General features: G+C 43.9%; 1 protein-coding gene across 3 annotated transcripts in view; it reads right to left on the reverse strand.

Annotated features, from left to right (window-relative positions):
- Positions 1 to 21,489, reverse strand: part of Slc8a3 (solute carrier family 8 member A3) — a 140,647-nt gene that overhangs the window by 107,895 nt on the left and 11,263 nt on the right. For all 3 annotated transcript variants that reach the window (XM_048362368.1, XM_048362367.1, XM_048362366.1), the window contains exon 2: positions 10,509 to 12,354. In XM_048362368.1, the coding sequence (XP_048218325.1) occupies positions 10,509 to 12,295 (1,787 nt within the window). In that variant the 5' untranslated portion in view covers positions 12,296 to 12,354. The remainder of the gene's footprint in view (positions 1 to 10,508; positions 12,355 to 21,489) is intronic.

The following is a 21,489-nucleotide window of genomic DNA, read 5'->3' on the forward strand; positions in this document are numbered from 1 at the left end:
CCTAACCACTTATATCCACAAGGATCCTACTTCTACATTGGGCCACATTCTGTGGCCCTGGGTGAGGATACATTTGAGAGGGACAGACACTATTCAACCCAGTACAGCTTGTCACTGCCATTGTGGGCAGATCCCATAGAATAGGAAAATAGAAAAGGAAAAGCTTAGGGGTTAGGGCTTCTCAAGATGAAGGGATTAAGTAAATCTGCTCCACTATTCCAGAATGGGGCAGGAACAAGAGGACCACCTGAGCAGGATCCATCCACAGCAGACTGAAAGACCACCCATAGACTTAAACAGCTGCAAGAAAAAAAAATCCAGCCTAAAGAAACAAAGAAAATCACACAGAGAACTAAGGCAAGTCAGGCATTACCCCCAAATCCTAGCATTTGAGTCAAAGGCTGCTATGACTTAATCTTCTATCCTTTCCCCTCATGCTCACATGGAAATAGACCAAAGCCATCAGTGTTTTTCTTTCTTTTTCCTTCCAATGCTCATCAGAGGCTGTGTTGGTCTCTCACACGTCAAGCTCAACCATGGGCAGAATGGCTCATGGCCAAGTGCAGAGCAGGACTGAGTCCCCCAAGACAGACCCAGTGTGCTAGACAAGACTCATTTCAGAGGCTTTCCAGGGCAGTGCTGCACAGAACTCTGTACAATCTGGGCTAAGCAGATTAGTTCCCTCCCAGGGAAAAGTTCTGGGCAGCTGAGCAGGGCAGCTCCCTGTGCAGTGGCAGGGGGCTGTCATTACAAGGCCCAGAGAGGACATAATTACATGCTCCCTAGAGGAAATGCTTAATTGAATTCCACGGTGTCTCCTGAGCATCAAAAGCAGCCCATGCACAGAGCCAAGCAGTATGGGAACAGCCCTCTAAAGAGCCAGGGCCAGGCAGGGGTCAGGCTGTGCAGGGGCTCGGGGAACTCTGAAGGTTCTGTGTGTCTTGCTGAAACTGAGAGAGGGGAGAAGGAAAAGGCAGAGAATGGGGAATGGTGGATGCTGCCTGGTTCTCATGCCTGAAAGGCAGGCTTCAATCCCTGGGCTTGATGGTACACTGGTGGAGGCTAGGCCAGAAATTCACTTGCTAACTAACCACTCATTCAGTCAGTCAGTCAGTCATTCAGAAGACGCTAATTGTGTCCAAATAGTGTATGAAACATCTTTTTAGACATAGAGAAAGAAGCAAGTACTGTCCTGATCAAGCATGTGGCCTGCATGGAGATCATTTACTCCAAGGCCAATGTCTGCTGATGTCTTTGTGTGCTCCACAAGTGGACATTAGCCACTCACTCCCTCCTAACAAGGCCTTTTGAATCTACTAGAGGAGATGCATGGAAGTCTAAGGGCACCAAACTGAATCCCCGCCGAAAAAGGGGGAGGGAGGTTTGTCTGTGTGGCGACAGCTCTTAGAGGTTCCCACATCTTCGGCAATGATCACTCATTGTCACTTTCCCCTGACAGTAGGGACTGTGCTCAGCCCACAGTATGAGCTCCCCAAATGTCTGTTGATCCTTTGTACTTCTACCTTCGCGGATGTGGAAGGCTGTCATGGGCCCTCTCCATGTGGGGGGCAACCGAGTTCCACCAGATCCTCCTCCTTTATCAGCACCTGCCTCTACCCCCTGGATTCTGGCTGCCTTCAGACACTTTGGAGACAATATCAAAGAAGCACCTCTGTGGTGACTCTATGGAGCCATCCTCACACTTTTCCAGCTTCAGGCCAAAGCATTACCCACTGGCTGCTAGGTCTGGATACTAAAATGAGGTAGCAAGAGTCCTCTGTGGACTGGGTTGGACCAGGATAGGTAAGCCAGCCATCAAGGGTGATGAGGCCAGATTTCTTGGCTATGTGCTTCAGAGATGATTTGGTCCTTGCCAGATTCCTGTAGCCCAGTTGCTCTTGAATTCAAAGCAAAGAAGCCAACCTTTGCTATTAAGAAATGTGGGGTACACTCTTTGATTCCTCCATCAGAGGAAAAAGGACCCTGCTGCTTTCAACTTCATGACCTTATTCCTATGCTAAAATATGCAACATAGTAAAAAGAATTTGAACATATAAATAGAATCTGAACATTCTAATGGTGTCCTTGCAAAGTGTGAAGCACACACAATGCTTACCCTTAAAAACTGTGGGCTCTGGGGTGAATTACCTAATCTGAACAGGGTGGTAATAGTAACCCCAATGGAAGAACAAGTTCCTGATAATTTTAGAAGTGGAACTTCTAAATGTATGTTTGTGTTAACTTCTAAAATGATGTTTATGTACAAATGTTAGTTTCATTATGCAAGAAAAACTACAGCAACAATAATAAGTCTCCCCTGAGGTCTGAAGACCAATGGTAAAGCCCAGGTAGCCAATGGCACACTCATTCTCTCCAGAACATTCTCCTCTCCCATTGGGGCTACCCTCATCAAAGCAACTCTAAACAATGAGTACTTAGTATTTGCAAAGCATTTTCCTTTGATAGCTTTTGGCAGTGTTCATTCTACTCTCTTCCCAATCCCCAAACAAAGGTTAATTAAGATACTATTTTTTTTCTGCTGTGATTAGAACTGTGTTAACTCACCATGGTAACATTAGTTAACTTCTGCTATATGGACATCATTAGTTGTCAGCTAATAATCTTTTACAACACAGGATTCATGGTGGAAGGGCAGATAGAGGGAAAAGAATGACCTGTCATGGAAATGGTTTGGCAACAATTCGGCTAGTTTATGAAGAGCAGTACATTAGGAAGGACTCTAGAAAACTCTAGTCTGAAATGAAAATTCTAGGCTTTATGTTTCGGATGAGAATTCATTCAGGAACAGAGGATTCTGTGTTTTGTAGGATAAAGAACAGAATAATTTAAGGTGTGTTTTTTTTTCATTGGGATTCTCCCAGTATTGAAGAGACAGAGTGGCAATTTTATACTAACACAACCTCAATGACTACTTGTTTCTCTATTCCATGAAGTTCTTTCTACCTTCAATCCCCTCACTAGGTATATTAGGAACTTTTCTTGTCACGGTGACAAGGACCTAACTGAAACATCTTCAAGGAGGAAAGACTCCTTTTTGTTCATGGCTTCTAAGGGTTCCGACTATTATTATTTGGCCCCATAGATTTGGGCAAAATACCATGGTGGTGGGAGCATGAGGCCAAGAAGAAACTGCAAGGAAGAGACTGGAGGCCTTAGTCTCACCTTCAAAGACACCTGCACCCATGGACCTACTTCCTTCAACTAGGCCCTACTTCCTGAAGTTTCCACCTGCTGCCCCAATTCAACACATGAGTCTGCATGTGACATTCTATACTCAAACTGGCAGATATTTGGTCTTCTCTTATGCTATCTACAGCCGAGCTGATATGGCCCCATAAATCCTTTCCAACATGGACCCCTGACAGTCACTAGTAATTGACTAGAGCTGACACAAAAGGAGAGTCTTATTCTCCCCTGTAGCCATGAGCCCTGGGATACAGGCATCTGATAGGACCAAACATTGACACCTGCAAATGAGAATACTCGGGGCTTCTGGGAGTTCCTGGAAAGGCCCTACACTACAGCTCCTAGGATAAAGAGGGGGTGCCTGCTGGCTCCAGATGAATTTAGCTGGCCAGCTGTTCAGCAAAGAAGGGAGGTAGAGAGAGAGGAGCTTAAGGAGAGCTGTCACTCTACCCTTGGCAGGCAGGGAAGATCTCTGTCTTGGTCTGGAGCACAGGCTACTATGAACATCCAAGCCCAGGAAGCAGCTTTAAGAGTAACTCAGTACCCAAATAGCACACCTAAAAACAACAGCTTATCTGCTGACACTAGTCTCCTGGAGAGAGCCAGCAAAGGGTAAAGGGAGAAAAAGAAGTGCAGCAGTCCTGAGATTTGTGCCACTCAACATCACCTACTGAGAATGTTCTGTTGATCTGGGAAGAGGCTAGTTTAATCCTGTCTCTGGAGACTGGCCATCTTGATGCATCTAATACATTTGGGGAAATCCCACTTTTTCCAACCCACTGCCCCAGCACAGACCACCAGAAAATCAGTGTTCTACAAACTGAATATGTTTGCTACGTCAGTTTAGAGGTGGCAGGTACCTACCTCTCCTGAGACTTCTTTCTAAGGGACATTGCCTACCACCTATTGATACAATCGTTTGGACAGCTTATCATGAAATTCTCCTGGTAATTTCATTTTCTACCCCACTATCTAGCTATGGGTGAGGAGGAAGGAGGAAATACTTGGCAACAAGTACATGGCCAATGGCTTCTCACTGGACATAACAAAAACAAAATCAGATTCCTTCTCTTGAGAATCTGATCTAGAAAACTGAAGAGAGCTTTCCAGATGAGGACTGAAGGAGAATTGTTGGCCTATGAGGTACCACCAGGAGCTAGAAGTAATAAGGGAGAAGGCCATAGAGAACATTGTTAGGAGACCACATGGCCCAGAAGGGAACATATCAGAAAGAGAAGGCAGTCTTCAGAGCTGTCTCAGTACCTGATGGCTTCCTGGTACACAGGGCTTGGTCTCTAATTGATCCTTGTGATGCCATTTTCCTGTCTCCTCAGAGTTGGGCAAATGCTTTATAGTAAAAGGAAAAGGAGTGCCATTATGAGTGCTTTGTTTCCTGAGATACACCCATCTTCCAGGTGCTGCCTCAAAGCTGGTTCTTGCTATCAAAATGACAGGCTTTCTTAAAGGACACTTCCCCAGCTCCTTCTTCTTCACTCAAAGAAGTCATAGATCAGAAAGGGGACAGAAAGAAACCCAAGTGCAGATACCAATAGTGAGAAGGAGGAGAGTACTTGGAATTGGATCAGATGAGAACAACAGAGTGGCTAAAGGCATTGAGGGGTAGGTGCTGAATGTGAGGAGGAGTGGAAGCCACAGCAGATGCTCTAGTGCCTGGAGTGTCTGGGTGAAGAAGGAAAGGCTGCAGTGGGAGCACTTAAAAAAGTGAGCAAGCAAGAAAATGGCCTGCAAATGGAAAGGAAGGGACAAGCAGGGGAATACAAAAAAACAAATATGAAGACATGTCAATCATTCAATGCATATTCTGCAGAATTAAGACGAATAAGGGGGGGGGCTGGGGATATGGCCTAGTGGTGAGAGAGCTTGCCTCGTATACATGAGGCCCTGGGTTCGATTCCCCAGCACCACATATACAGAAAACAGCCAGAAGTGGTGCTGTGGCTCAAGTGGCAGAGTGCTAGCCTTGAGCAAAAAGGAAGCCAGGGACAGTGCTCAGGCCCTGAGTCCAAGCCCCAGGACTGGCCAAAAAAAAAAAAAAAGAATAAGGGAAGGGGTAAGAATGTAATTCCTATGAATGAGAACTGTCATGGCATCTGAGACTAAGTTACCAGGTGTTTTCCTTCATAATTATTTAGTAAAATCTTTGAAGCATTTGATGTTTGCAGACGGCTTCTATGGGGACAGAATGTATACAGCGGGGGCCTTGCTGTATTTGAAGATCAAGGAGTTCTTTCTCTTTAATTCCCAGTTATATGCTACCAGCTTTATGTCAGGACTTCAGATGAGATTCTGGAAGTACAGTTTAGTATCTCTTTTAAAAAGTATTTTGAAAAAGGAGGGAGGAGGTGACACTGTTCAAAAAGAAATATACTCAATACCTGCCTTATGTAACCCTTCTGTACATCACTTTTAGAATAATTTTTAAAGTACCTTGGAGACAATGTCTTGAATAAGTTAAGGACCACAGCCCCACTACCTTCCTCACAGAGTTGATGGGCACATGGCCAAAGGTCAGAGGAAATGAGCTCATCTCTCATCCATTTACATCCAGGAAGCTGGATGGCAGAAAAGAGCTTCCTCACTCACCTGGCCTTACTTTGTTTGGTTCCCCACTCATTCCTGTGAGTGAACAAGGAAACTGACCTTAGCAACCAGAAAACGATCATCATCATCATCATCATCATCATCATCATCATCATCATCATTATCATCATCATCATCATCATCCAAAAGAAAACCTCTCTGATGTTATTATCTCCCTTCTTGGTCAGTTTCAAGTTGAACCAAGAGATTGAAAATAATCTATATTATTATAGTCCCACAATCTTCCTATATTGTACCTCTAGAGCAAAAACTACTAGTCTTTCTAAAGTTACCAACGAGTACAAGTAAGAGAGAAGTCCAAATGAGAGAGAGGAGGCATTCGACCAGTAGTTTCTCAAGTTCTTTCCGCCCATGACCTATCATCTAGTTGTGTAATATTGGACAAGCCACCTTCCCTCTGAATGTGAGCTTCACAATGTGTAACATGGAAAGTCAGATACCTTCGGCTTTAACATTCTGATTTGGTTAGGAGATGTGAAGCAGAGCTGCTGCTCTACTCTTCTTTGAAGGAAGCGCTGCTATTTAATTATTGTAGATCATGGCATTTGCATATTTGACATCTGTGGCTTTGACTATTCCCAGAGACTCCAGAGGTCTTTGAGCTGCAATAATCTGTTATTTTGCAGAAGCATGCTGTGTGAGCCTGGGAGGTAGGAACCACTCACTTGTTTAATGAGAGAAATTAGCATGCAGGAAAAAAATCCTATCTCCATGAGATTTTGTTACTCCTATGCCCAGGCTGTAATTCTCCCAAAGTACCATAGTGATAGTCACACAAGTGGGGATTCTTCTAGATATGAAGACGTCAATATTGAGGCTTGCAAATTTCAAGGGTTTATTGTAATATAGATACAAGTTTATCATGTGACCTTACACCACCTCCATCACTACCATGTCCTCTATAAAGGGTACTTTATACATTTCAACAGTATCATATACACAACAGAAAGCTCTCATTCTTCTTTTATTCATGTAGGAATTTTGTGCCCATACTAGGGCTTGAATTCAGAGTCTTGTCCTCCTCTCACTTAGCTTTTTATCCCTCAAAGGCTGGCACTCTACCACTTGAGCCACCCTTCAACTTCCAGCATGTTACTGATTAACTGGAGAAAAGAGTCTCATGGACTTTTCTGCCTAAGCTGGCCTCAAACCATGATCCTCAACTCTCAGCCTTCTGAGTAGCTAGCATTACAAGACAGCCATCACACCTGGCTCATTCTTCTTTTATTGAATCTACAACAACCATACCCTTCCCCAATATGTTGGATTTGTATGTAAATGGCTAGAGAGATAGATAATCTTGACCCTATTCACTTGAGAGTAAGATCTTTAGTAATGAAATGCCACAATGCCTTACTCATTTATTTATCATATTGCTTAAAAATGTTCCTAGTACATAGCAAGTTTTTTTTTTTTTGGTTTTTGGTTTTTGTTTTTGTTTCCCTGACTGGGAAATGAATACATAGCAAGTATTCAACAATGTCTGTTAAATGACTGGGCACCTTCTATGAGAAGGCACTGTGCTAAAGATTCATTTTTGTTATATTTGTATTTAGTACTTATCACTCCCTTGCAAACATGTAGATCTTATTACTTCTATCATTCCAACAAAGAAAAAAAATCCAGAATTCAGACAGGAGACTACTTCAGCTTTATGAAGATGGCAAGTGATGGCTTTGCTTAGGTTCCAAAGTCCATGCCTTTCATCCCACCACACTGCTGAGAGGCACCATTGAATACAGGGATCCAGAGCTGCCTACAAGTTGATTATATTTAAGGGACCATGGTCATGGCAAGAGTTCCATACTGCCAGGCAAGGCAAGCAAATAAAGCTTCTCAAAGGGTTGGAGCTAGAAAGAGGGATTGGTCCAAGTATCACAATGATCTTTCCAAGTGCCCTGAAGGTTTCCATTTCAGTTCCAGAATGTCTTGCAATTAGCAGGGCCTCCGTAAGACTTGGGTTCTTTCTAACTTGGGATAGAGAGTTGGAACTGAAAAGTAAGCATTCATGATTCAGCTAGGCATGTCACTTGAAAAGCCAATTTTAAGCTGGAACCAGTAGCAGCAGGAGCTTTTTAGAAATGTACATCTTAAGAGCTAACCTAAACTTCGGAATCATGATCTGTACTTTAGCAATTGATAAGCACATTAACATTGAAGAAGTGTAATCAAAGGATTTTTGGGGTTCTATTATTTCATGAGTTTAGGTGAGGTGAGGTGAGGTGAGTTATTTCCTCATCCTGAGGAAATAACTAACATTATTAATTAAGGTCACAGACAGATCCTAGTGATCTGATTGCCTGGACAACGTGTTCTGAGAATATTGCTAAGTCACCAATACTACTATGACACACATGATACGCATTAGGTATGATGCATACAGACCTTTCAATCATCACAGTAGCCATTCAGGAAAGATACTATCCCCATAAGGAAATAACCTCATAGGTTAGTACCCAAACAGTGGAAGAGCTGGAATTCTAACGCAGAGTACTTAGAACTCATGATTCTTGTGCTCCATCATAGCACTGCTTCTGGTTGTAAAAATTGCAGTTTAAGGCACCATAGGTAGGGCTGTCAGGAAAGGATAGACTAGCACATTTTGGACTTATTCTTCAATTTAAAAAAATATATCAAAAATGAGGAAAGGGGATGGGAGAATAATAGTAGACATTGTACACATGTGTGGAAATGTCACAGTTAAACCTTCCTTATACACTAATAATAAAAAAGATGACTGAATGGAGCAACTATATTTAAGTTAACAAAATAATAGAAAGGAGTAGATGGGAACACATTTGTTTTTAACCAAACTCTAAACTATCTGGATGAGAATTTCCAACTTCTGGAAGCTGGCATACATTTGGAATAAATATCATCCAGAGCTGGTAGTTCACAAGCTTATTTACACCAAGATATTATACAAACAATGCACAAATGAGTTTGAGGAAGGTTTCAGAAATTCTACTGCATAATTGACTATTAACAGAATGAGGAAATTGGAAACCAAGCCTCTGATCTCCCCACAAACCCATGAGCCTGTTGTTGAATTATGGGAAATGTGCGATCTTCATATCATTTAATACCTGGAAATCTACTCTCAGATACTAATATCACTATAAGTGTGTGAAATTTCAGTTAGCCTTCCCAGCCAGGGCCTGGTCTTCATTTATATGCATGAACTCTTGCTTCAAAGCATATATATAAATGGATGGTCATCTCTAAAAGGATCAGGGTTTTACTTACGCTAACAAATGATTGTCCTTCCCAGCAAAATGACTAAACAGAGCTCTAACACTTCAATTTGTCAATAGCTATTTCCCTTCAGGAGACAATTTTCCTTATACCATTTTTCGGCTGGCACAAATATGACTTCTAATAGAGTACCCACCTCCATGGTTCAGAAAATCTTAGAGATGGAAGTAACAGCAGAAAGATCTGACTTTACCACCAGGCACAGGAAAGTATCGTTATTCCTACTTGGCATATGAAAGAGTTTAGTTCAGAAGTTACCAAATGACTTGCTTGTCACACTACTAGGAAGGGACTGAGCGAGAATCCAGCCCTTTTGGAACTGTGCCCCATGGCTGGACCTGAGAAGAAGCACTTTTGGAACACCTCACTCTGGGGCCTGTGGTTTCCGTTGCCATGGAAAGTAAAATTAGCAGGTTCCTGGTGCAGTCTGACATGCTTGCTTTTATTTTTCATATTATCTTCTGCTACTGCTTATTGCTTGAGGAGAGGAGCAGGAAGTCAGCTCATTCCGGGGCAAGTCTTTCTGCTTTCCCTTTTCACAGCTACCCACCTGACCCAACAACAGTGTCCAGTTTACAAGAAGGCTCCATGGAGAGAGGCCTCAGAACAATAGCTACAGTAGACCTGTCGAAACCCCCACTGTCTGAAGGACTGAATGGAGTAGTAACCACAGAAGCATTTCTGAAGAGTCCTGGCTTCCCCACAACTAAATACTAATGTTTTTGAGCTTAGACCTGAAACTTGACAGGAAGCTGTGACCTTGGGAAGCTCTGCTTTTACCTCCAGATCCTGATTCATCTCACCTAGGCTAGGCTCATCTCACCTGACTCATCGAACCTTGCTCTGTGAAATAGCCTATGGACATTTAAAGAGATTGCCAAATTTCAATCAATTGCTCAATATCCAACTTGAAAGAATGGTGCCTGCAATCTAGGTATACAACACAACTGCTATATGGTGCTGGATAAAAAGTCAATGTAATTTATTTTCCTGAGACTCTTCTGATTGGGCTATGGATATTCTAGAATAGTAAGGGTTCAGCTTCAAAGCTCATAGCCCTTGACAGGAAACAAGGAGGAAGGAGAAGCCCATGCAGTTTGCTAGCTCTTGCTTGCTCACAACAATCTCCAAAGTCAGATATAACAAAAGGTTTGTCAGCCATTGTTTCCATTCCCAATTGCACACAAACATTCTCTGTCCTGAAATCTTATCATAGGATTCCTCACACAAAAAAAACTTAAAATAACAGAAGGAGAGTTTGGAAACGGGACTTGTTCGTAGCATCTGCTGATCCTGCATGCCTGTGATGAAACCAAAGTTTGCCATTAACACAATCACAAGAAAGAGCTTTGAAGAAGAGCATAGGAGAACAGAAAGAAATGGCGGGGGGGGGGGGGGGAGGGCGGGGAGACCAGGTTACTTACACTGTTTCATCATTCTTGAATTCCAGCTCCCCATAGGCGTCTTCAAAGTCCTCACCACCACCCTTGGCTGTCCCTTCCACTGTCCTAAAAGGGATGATGACTGTGCCCCGAGCACCAGAGGTCCGCAGAACTTTGACCTCCATAACACCAATACTTTCACTGACATGAATGGTATCGCATTCAAAAGTGAAGATGCCTGCATGGTCATCATCCAAGATAGTAACGGTGGCCACACAAGGGGAGGCGAGAACAGCTCGAGGCAAGGGAAGACTGTTGAGCATGACAGGAGGCATTCCCTCCTCCACTGGCTCCTCTTCTATTCGGACATTGCTCAGCCTCACAAAAAAGTGTTCATCCTCTTCAAAGATGTCATCATCGATGATGCCCACGGAGAACTCCTTCTGGGTCTCTCCTGGCTTCAGAACCACGGTGCCTTCTGTGAACTCATAGTCAGCTCCCGCATTGGCAGAACCATCTTCTGTTTTGTAGTCCACATACATGGTCTTGGACATGTCTCCCCCTTTCCTCACCACGGTCAGGAGGACAGCCCCACAGTTCTCCAGGCACTGGTAAGAACATGGGTCAAAGAAGATCTTGGAGACAAAGTCCTCGGGCTCATCGGCATGCACCTCACTCATACTGGAAGTCTTCTTGGCTTGTTCTGCCGCATGCTTCTTCAAGATATTGCCTGCCCCAGTCATCATTCGGGTGGCTTGGATCCGGTAAAAGGCTCTGCTCTTCTGTTGGTGGGAAAGAGCATAGTAATTGGCCATCTCCACCAATTGATCTAAGTCCTTTTCTGGGTGCTTTTGTTTCAGATCCTTGAGAATCCGGATCATCTCCCTGCGAGATTCATCCACCTCCTTCCCTTCCAAGGGCACGAGGTTCCCATCAAGGAAGTGGGAGTTTAGCATTTTCCCATCCATCTCAATACCCTTCGGGTGGTCCCCCTCCGTCTCTATGATAATCCCTCGGTGTTTATCTGTGCGGTATTTTTTGTGCATGTATTTGTAGAAGAGCAGTCGTTTATCTGCCACCCAGGCCAGCAGGACACACACTGGGAAGAAGAAGAGAGTGAGGAGGCCTTCCCAAACTTGGACCACACCAGGAGAGAAGACTGCCAGGATCATATAGAGCCAGATATAGGCAAAGATGCTCCAAGCAGCAGTGACGAAGAAGACCCGCAGGTGCTTGATTTTGCGAGTCTCTCCGTCAGGGATCACATAGACGCAGATACCAATAATGATGAACATGTTGAAGGCTGCACTGCCTACGATGGTAGAAGGTCCCAGATCACCAGCAATGAACCCATGGCCGCACACCTCAATTAAAGAAAGCAGAATCTCTGGAGCAGAAGAACCCAGGGCCATCAGGGTCAGGTTAGAAACAGTCTCATTCCAGACCCGAATCGTTGTCGTGGTGGTCTCTCCATTGGGCTTTTTGATCGTCACCTCCCGCTCTTGAGAGGTGATAACTTCAATAGATGCCATGAAGCGGTCGGCAATGATGGACACCCCAAGGAACATGTATATCAGGGCCACAAAATAGACAATGACCCTGGCAATCTTGTCCCCCAGGGAAGGATTCTCTGGATACCAGATGGGTAGGATGACTCCCTCTTTGCACTCCGATGACCCTGAACAGGACTCATTGTTCGGGCCTGTGCTGGCCACATCTCCACCAGAGCCACCAGCCTCTGCCCGAAGACCATTCAGAAAGAGCACGAAAGTAACCAGCCCAAAATGGAGGAAGGCAGAGGTGAGAGGCTGCAACCTTAACCACGCCATACACAAGACTTAGATGCTCACTTCCACCGCAGCACCAAGGGTCCGGACAAGCCCGAGACCTAGGGGGAAATAAAACAAATGAGAGAGGCAGGAAAAGGCATGAGGAAAGAGGGGCATCAAATAACAGGTTCCCACCAACACAAACGGATGTTTCACCTCAAGCGACATATTGCACTGACATATGGGGCTGTCTCTCACTTGGAAAAATAGATGTCAATGGGAGGCACTAATCGCGGCTCTGTCCTTACAGCCATCTGGTGGAGACCCAGTTGAAGAATGGCTTGAAATCACTGAGGCTATTGGGGATGGAAACCCAAGTGATTCGCTTCTAAACATTTCTTCCAGCTCCACAGTTGCCTAGAACCAAGCTAAACTAGGATTCCTACAGCCTGGATCCTGGTCCCCACTTAACACTGTTTCTAAGGTTTTTAAGGCTCCCTTACTTGACTGTCATCAGACTCAAGAATCTTGCTTAACACAGGCTTGCAGGAGTACATGTTTAATTGAGTGTTTTATGGGATCATACCCCCCCAAAATAGAATACTTTACTGTGAGTTTTGTGGTTAAAAACTCTTTCTTCTGATGCAAAATTTTGGGGAGGCAAGCTAATGAGATTTCTTATGAAACAAGACAGTTGCTTCCTAGTAAATGCCGCTTACACTGAGGTACACTAGAGCCCAGCTTTACCTCAGCACTGGCCCAAGACTCAGTCCACAGTAGCTGCGAGGCCGCCCATAAAATGTGTTAGGAACAAATTAGGTGCCTCTTAAATTCCAAACCCAAATATGCAAAGGGCCTAGTGGTCAAAAATATTAACAAAATAACAAGTTTGACAAGAAATGTACTCACTACCTTACATGTGTAACTGTAACCCCTCTGTACATCACCGTGACAATAAAATTAAATTTAAAAAAGAAAATATCAACAAAAATGCAAATGGATCTCAAATAATTTTTAAACTAAAAACAGACTTGTAGGTAAATCTGCTGGCCTCAGGCCACTAAAAAGAGATTGTGAGTTCAGAAGAACAGGAGGAAGTCCAATTAGAACTCACCTTTCTACTCATTGCCCAGAGAGAATGCAATTGGTAATAACCATGCCATAGCATAAAAAAATAATGAGAAGCTGTAATCCTAGCTACTCTGGAGATTGAGATCTAAGAATCATGGTTCAAAGCCAGCCCAGGCAGAAAAGTATGTAAGACTCTTATCTCTGATTAACTGTAAAAAGCCAGAAGTGGAGCTGTGGCTCAAGTGAGAGAGAGTACTCGCCTTGAGCCAAAAGGCCAACCCATCAGGATGCTCTGTGTTCAAACACACATGCTACTGGCATACACACAATAAACAAATAAATCTAACCTGCCCACTCTCCCCCTCTTCTATAACCTGCGGGTACTTCTAGTAATAAAGGGGTGCTGATTTGCATTTGTACAGCACCATAAAAGATTCAAAATCCTCGTCTTCCATATCTGCGCCTCTTTCTCCATTTCCTATCTATAGATAGCACTTTGATTTACCTATCTAGTCATGCTAGAAAGTAGGTGTTTTCAGTCTTTCTCTATCTACTGTCCCTCCTTATCAAACCCAGCATTAAATCCTATCAACGTTCATTCCATCTTCCCTGTCATAGCCCCAGCCAACATCACTCTTTATCTCCTAACTGAACTCACCACTCCAACTCTCGCTAGAGAGTGGAGTGTCAGTTCCACCTTTCCTCCTGTAGCCATAGTAATCTTGAAAAAAAAAAAACCAAAACGCTTCAGCATATCAATTACCTATTTGAAGATCTTTAGTGGTTTTCTTTAGCTCTTGATCTGAAGACTAGGTTCCTTATTATGACTTGCAAAGCCTGGTTAGAAGCACCTTCTTCCCTCTCTTCTCACGTCATATCTCTGTTACTGCTCTTTCCATAGTTCAGGAATGCTTCCTTCCCCCATCACACTAAATGACTACCCACCTCAGGCCTTCACACATGCTGTTATCCATGCCTGAAACGAGTGCTTTTTTCTTTGCATCCCCACTCTTTTTTTTCTTTCAGTTTTACAGTTGCATGCACTTTACTTTTCAATATTAAAGGACACGATAAACAATTTATGATTTTTTTTTGTATTCAGGCAAAGTGAAGAAGAAATGATGGCAAAGCAAACTCCTAAGCCCACTCTCATCTAGGCAACCCAGGCACCTGGCTCTTAATAATTCCATAGCTCTTAGATTAAATGTCACCCCTAAAAATGACCAGCTGCCTCGATTATTTCCTCTCTTGGGACTCTTTTTCGCCACAGCCTTTTTTTAAAAAAAACTTTGAAATTATATGTTTATTTTCAGGAGTAAGTGATTAATGTCTAACTCACCCATTCAACTATATAAGTCATAAAAACTAGGACAAATTTGTCTATATTGTGGAATCCTAAGTCACTAGTAAGTGTTCAGTCAATGTACAATTTTAGAATGAACGAATGCAGTCACCAAGAAAGTTTCCTGAGACAACAGGCTTCTTTAAAGCCATTTTCAATGTAAGTTTTTGCCATTTGCTTTGGAACTACCTATACATCTCAATAGACAAATCATGAGTCGATTTTTAAGTACCTCTTTAAATTCCCAACACTCATACTCAGAGAAAAATTCTTTTCAGGGCACAGTATGTCAAAGTGCATACTATAACTACAAAGCTTTGCCTTCCAAAGAGCTGGGGATTAACTTGGCTTTGTATTCCGCCAGAATGACAGGATGGTTTTATATTCTCAGTGGGGAAGAAGGTGAGCCTCAGCATTCAGTACTGGGGGAGAGGGTCAGTATAGCAAGAATCTACCTGTGACCTCACTCAGAGGAAAAGGGAGCATGAGGTTGACTGGAAGGGTAGGGTGCTTCAAGATGTTCAGAATCATATTCAAAGGTTGAGGACGCTCTTGCAAGCTGTGATGTGCACCCCATTCACCAAGTTCTCTGCTCAAAACATGGACAAAGGAGGATCCTGACTTCTTCCTTTGACCTTTGAAAACTCTGACACTTTGTAGATTCTGATAAGCCCCATGCAAGAGGAGTCCCAGGGGAGCACAGTTGGAGCAGTTCTTTAATCAAGAGCCAACACCGTGGGGGTGAGGAACGCACAGGTGAGGAAAATGAGAGACATGAACCCTGATTAGCATGGCAGACTCCTACTTATCTATACACCAGGAGAAAGGAGGACTGTAGTCTTTGTTCTCCCTTGGCTTTGCAGACACATCATGGTGACAGGTTTTTCATGGACAATATGCTCTACATGGGGCCAGAATGAGAGATCAGTTCTCTGAGAAAACAAATGAGCTGAAGGAAAGACTAAAAGCAAAAGGCAGGAAGTCATGGTGGCTAGGAAATACCTATATTAGCCTTTGGAATGGAAGGTAGGAAATGCTCATGGATTCCTAGTTGCTCTTTTTCCATCTCTGCTTAGGAAATTATTTCAGGCTGAGATGTTAGAGGAAGAGGAGACAGGTGGCCAAGCCAATGGTCATTTTTTTTCATGCCATAGCTCCGGGTCTATACAAAAATCAACACAGATGCAACCTCCAGGGTGCCTACTCGGCCTCTTAGAGACCTAGACCCAGAGATATGTCTTGAGACTCTCAAATTTTAAGATTTTTACAATAGTAATTAATATATACTTACTGTGTGCATAGTGCTAATTTTAATTTCTATAACAATTCTATGAAGTTAATAGTATTTTGTGTGTGTGAGAGAGAGAGAAATGATACTGGGGCTTGAACTCAAGTCCTGTTAGTGATGTCCCTTAGCTTTTTTTTTTTTTGCCAGTCCTGGGCCTTAGACTCAGGGCCTGAGCACTGTCCCTGGCTTCTTTTTGCTCAAGACTAGCTAGCACTCTGTCACTTGAGCCACAGCGCCACTTCTGGCCATTTTCTATATATGTGGTACTGGGGAATCAAACCTAGGGCTTCATGTATACAACACAAGCACTCTTGCCACTAGGCCATATTCCCAGCCCCCCCCCTTTTTTTTGCTCAAGGCTGGTGCTCTACCACTTGAGCCACAGCCCTACTCTTTGGTGATTATCTGGAGATAAGAGCCTCTTTAATTTGTCTGCTCTGACTGGCTTCTAACCACAATCCTCACAGTTTCCTGAGTAGTTAGGATTACAGTCATGAGCCACCAGCTCCCAGGTGAGATTAATAATATTTTTATCCCTATTTTTACATTTTGGGAAAGTAAGTCAGTCTGCTTCAATTCATTGATTCCAACATTCACATACAGATGGCCACTCAGTTTTATTAAAACGTTTCACTTTATTGTAGACCATCCATGGCCCCAGTTAGCTTCCAGTGGCTGAAGACCTAGGAGCTGCACTCCTCTACCCCACTGCAGAAGACATTTGCCATTTGATAGAAGCGCATGCGCACAAGGCTGCATGCTAGGCCATGTTAGCTGCCTGCTGGAGTCGACTCTGAGTACTCTTCATCAGTTTGGTTTGATAAATATTGACAAAAGCCTAGGATTTGCTAGACGTGGGACTAGAGGCTGGTGGGTAAAATGAAAAGTGAGATACAGTGTTTGCCCACACTGGTACAACTAAGCAGGGTAGAGAGATACAAAAATAGATGCTTTTACTATAAAAAGTGGAGGTAAGAGCAGAATTCTGTGGGCACACGAGGAGAGCGCTGAGCCAGCTTGAGGATTCAAGGAGGCGTTCTGAAGGAGGTGATCCCTGAAATGAGTCTTCAAGCATGAGTGAGCTTTAGTTTAAAGAAAAATAAAATAAGAATGTGGGAAGGGCATTGGAGTCTAAGAGAACAGCCCAAGCAAAACCCTGGAAACAGGAAAAAAAGCTTGCTGTGTGGCTGGGATTACAAGGAATCAGGGTGAGCAGGGGCAATTAGAAGAAGAGGCTGGACCAGAGAGAAGACTCAATTCCTGGCAAGTCTGCAAGGCCAGGCTAAGAAGAGTGTGTGAGTGTGTGTGTGTGTGTGTGTGTGCGCACGCATGCATGCACACATATGTGCATGTACCCAGTAATAGGGCTTGAGCTCAAGGAGTGAGCATTGTCTCTTAGCTTTTTCACTCAGGACTGGCACAGCTCCACTTCTGGATTTTTAGCAGTTACTTGGTGATAACTTTCTTACCCCGGCTGGTTTCAAACTACCACCCTCAGATCTCAGCTTCCTGAGTGGCTAGGATGACAGGTGTGAGCTGTTACCCACACTCAGCTCAAGAAGATGGGATTTCATCCTAAGGGCAGTGAGATGCCAGGGATGGAATTTTCAACCGAAGGCTGACATGGTCCGATTTGTATTTCAGAAAAAATCAATTCGCTTTAAGGCAGGAGGACGAAACTGGAGTGGAAAGATGAGTTCGAAATCTTTTTCTAACAGAACAGATGCAGATAATTGTATCCAGGGTTCGCTCTGCATTGAGGACCCTCTGTCCCCCCATCACATTCCTCCGCCTCAGCCGAACTGATGTCCTGGCTGAGCCCGTGACCTCTCATCCTCTCCCCCGATTGTCTTCCTAACGCCCCCAGGGCATGCGCAAGGTATCTGTGTCTTCAGCAGTGGCTCCTGACATCTTTTAATATCACTGGCAAATTTAATTAAAGTCACTGTTCCTCTGCTCTTCTAGATCATTAATAAAACAATGCCATCAGGCCAGACTGAGAAATTCCCCCTCCTGCTACACCCTCCAGTGTCTCCAATGGGAACACAGCTCCGGGTTGTCACCAGCCTGGGTAGAGTCGTTGTCCTCTGCTGCTAAATCTGGGCGCCTGCACAGGCATCACAGACATTTACATTAAAGTTTTAGGTGCAGCTGGGCTGTACTGGCTCCAACATGTCAGCTGTGCCCAAGTACACTGCAGTGTCTCCTGCGCATCTGCCTGCAACAGGGACAGTCAGTGGAATTATAACTGGAACTAGGATCCAGGGAGAAAACTCGAATGATACAAATTGGGGGAGGGGGGTTCCTACATTATTAGCTTTCTGAATCTTTACAGAGAAGGAGATGTTATCATCATGAGGTTCCTTTTTTTTCTTTGTCATCAGTCATAAGGCTTGAACTCAGGTCCTGGGCACTGTCCCTGGGCTTTGAGCCACAGCTCTACTTTCAGTTTTCTGGTGGTTAATTGGAGATAAGAGTCTCATGGCCTTTCCTGCCTGGGCTTGAACTGTGATCCTCAGATCTCAGCCTTGTGAGTAGCTAAGATTACAGGTGTGAGCCACGGGCACCCAACTCAGGATGTCCATTTTTACAGATGGTAAATTAGAGCTCAGACAGGTTAAGTAATTTGCCCAAGATCACAGTTACTAAGTAGAAAGTTAAGAACTTGAATCCTAGCAGCCTGTCACTGAAGCACATGGTATTGACCAAGGTGCTGGCCACAGACCCTGGGTTTGGGAGCCCTTGGGAGCAAGGGGTTTGGGAGAGCAAGGTAGTCTTTCTGGATGTAGAAGCTTACCCACAAGCTCAAAGACTTACTCCCCAGCAGCATGAAGCAATCAGAGAACCCTGGATTTGAAAGTAAGATGCAACTGTGAACTTTCTTCCCAGCTATGCTTCCGTGAGCTGTAAGATCCTGGAACACTGGTAACCCTCTCAGGGCCAACAGCCACCTCATCCATAAAACTCAGGTTGGGTTAGACAACATCTATAGCTCTTCACCTCAAAGACGCTTGGAGTACAGGAAAGCAAAGCCACAAAGAATTGAGGTGGGCTCCAAGCAGTGTGGAAGCCATGCATGGAGTTCAGATTCCCAGGGAAAACTGAGAGGATAAGAGAATAAGCTAAGGCAGAACGACAGAAAGGGAGGAGGGGACCAGCAAAAGGTCCAGAGGAACCTCCATGCTGAAATCACCAAAAACATCTTAAAGCAACTATTTGCCCACGTGGGGCTGAACACTGTGTAAGTGATTGGGGATGCAGCCAAGAATGAAATATACTTCATCCTCATCCTTATAGAGTTTATCTCCTAATAAGGGATGGAGGCAAACAAGTAATTATAGGAATAATTGATAGCAATCATTTCCTGGAATGTTATAAATACCCTTTTCTTGGTCTGCTCTCCGCATTCAGGTTGGGAGTGTGCTAAAGCTGCATAAAACCACATGGTGGAATGCCTGCAGTGTATGGGGGCTTTGTCCTGTGGGCTGTCTCTCAGGGCATAGGGAGTGAGAAGATAGTGTTTTTGCTGCTCTCATCTTGCACACTAATCAGAAACCCCTTCAAATGCTTGACAGCATCTGAGCCATCTAATAACTTCATGGACCCCTGCTGACATTCTTGCAGGCACTGTCTCAGAGGAAGAGCAAGCTCCCCAGACAGACCAGGGCACAAACAGGCCTCAGCTCTCCTCCAGCTTCACATCAACTTAAAATATGACAATGATCATTAAAGTAAACAATAATCCCATCATGCATCAAGCACCTCCCATATGGGCAGCACTGCACTAGGAGCTTCGGTATAACATCTCTCAGAGCCACAGGGAGACAGGCATTGTTATCCATCCTAGAAATGAGGAGACTGGGATTCAAGGACCAATGATTCATCAAGGGTCCTCTCGCTGAGCAAGAGGTACTGCATGGCTTTGAATCTCATTGTGCCAGATGTCAAAGTTTGCTTTTAAGCATCAGGAGATGAAAGGGATGGTAGAAGAATAAGGTGGGAAGGCAAGGCCCTAGAAATTTCTACCTCTTCTGGGAATCCTTCCCTGACGACTATGTCTTCTCTACTTCACAAATAAGCCATTTGCTCTGTTGAGTTTCTGTGACATAGTGAGGATTACTAAGGTATTTATCCCTAACACGGGGCTTATTTATGTGGCCATTTTCTATACTTCAAGGAAAATATAGGAGAAAGTTCCACTCCAAAGAGGGAAGGGAAGTTTTGTGATGAATGATCTGTTGTTATAGTGAAACTCTTACTGGTAGGGCTAAAAGGCTGGACTTGATGCCTGGAATCCTTTCTCCCTGTAAAATGCTATGAATGTTGCCCTCCGAAAGACATTGACAGATCTGGGAAGTCACCAACACACAGGGTAGGGCAGGGACCTAGGAGGAGAGAGGTCTTTTCTCAGCTTAAATTCTGCTTTCCTGATTATAGATCTACACCTGCATCTAGTCACCCTCTACTTGAAGAACGACAGTAATAAATCAGGTACAGCCTAGAGATGGCTATGCTTCAGAATAACTCTGGAACCCTACAAGATACAGACATCTGGATTGTCCTTTACATAGAAGTTTGGGGCTCTCTGGTGTTTTGTTTTGTTTTTTAAGTTCCTTGGTTGATTTTAAGGAACATCCAGGTTGTAGAATGCTAAGAGATGGCATGGGTCTCTCAAAGATTCCAACCATCGAGAACTTTCTTGGGCTGGGTGAAGGATTTTCAGTGGATTGTGAGTTGACCGGCTGTGACTATCACCAGGTCTTTCTAGACAAACATCCCACACTCCTGGACTCTCACTTGCTTTCATGCAGTGCCAAGATAGTGGCATCCATTTCCCAACCCACAGTTCTTTCCCTCTGTCTCTCCCTCAACTTGCTTCCCACTTGGCTTATGCTTTTACTGGGGACATTTAAAAAGATATAGCATTCTCGTCGCATTTTAGGAAAATGATACTACTCATCCATTTTCAGCAAGGCACATTTCTACCCTTCCAGTGACAAGAAACCAGGTGAACTTCTCTTCCTTTCCTGGGGCCTCTTTGTTCCTTGGCTCATTCATTCATTCATCCATTCATTTGTTCACACGTGCTTTTGTACAGAAGCCAGCTATGTGTTACAGGCTGACTTTTACTGAATTATCATGAGAAGTTTATTCTAAATCGTCATTCTAAACTCATTTTTCCCTTGCATACTCAAAAAAAAGTTCCAGGTTCCAAGAGGGTAGGATTTTTATTATTATTTTTTGGTGGTACTGGGGTTTGAACTCAGGAGCTCATACTTGTGAAAGAAGTGCTCTATCACTTGAGCCAGACTCCCGCCTTTCTTGCTTTAATCATTTTTCAGATAGCATCTCATGTTTTGGCCCAGGATCAACTTTGGACCATCATCTTCCTACCTATGCCTCCTGTATATCTTGGATTACAGATGTGCACCACTCTACCTGAATTATTGATTGAGATAGGGGTCTCACCAAGTTCTAGCCCAGACTAAGCCTCAAAGTGTGATGCACTGGATCTCTGCCTCCTGAGTAACTGGGATTAGAAACATGAGCCCC

This window comes from Perognathus longimembris, chromosome 14 (assembly GCF_023159225.1).
Source record: "Perognathus longimembris pacificus isolate PPM17 chromosome 14, ASM2315922v1, whole genome shotgun sequence".
In the NCBI taxonomy this organism is placed as follows: Eukaryota; Metazoa; Chordata; class Mammalia; order Rodentia; family Heteromyidae; genus Perognathus; species Perognathus longimembris.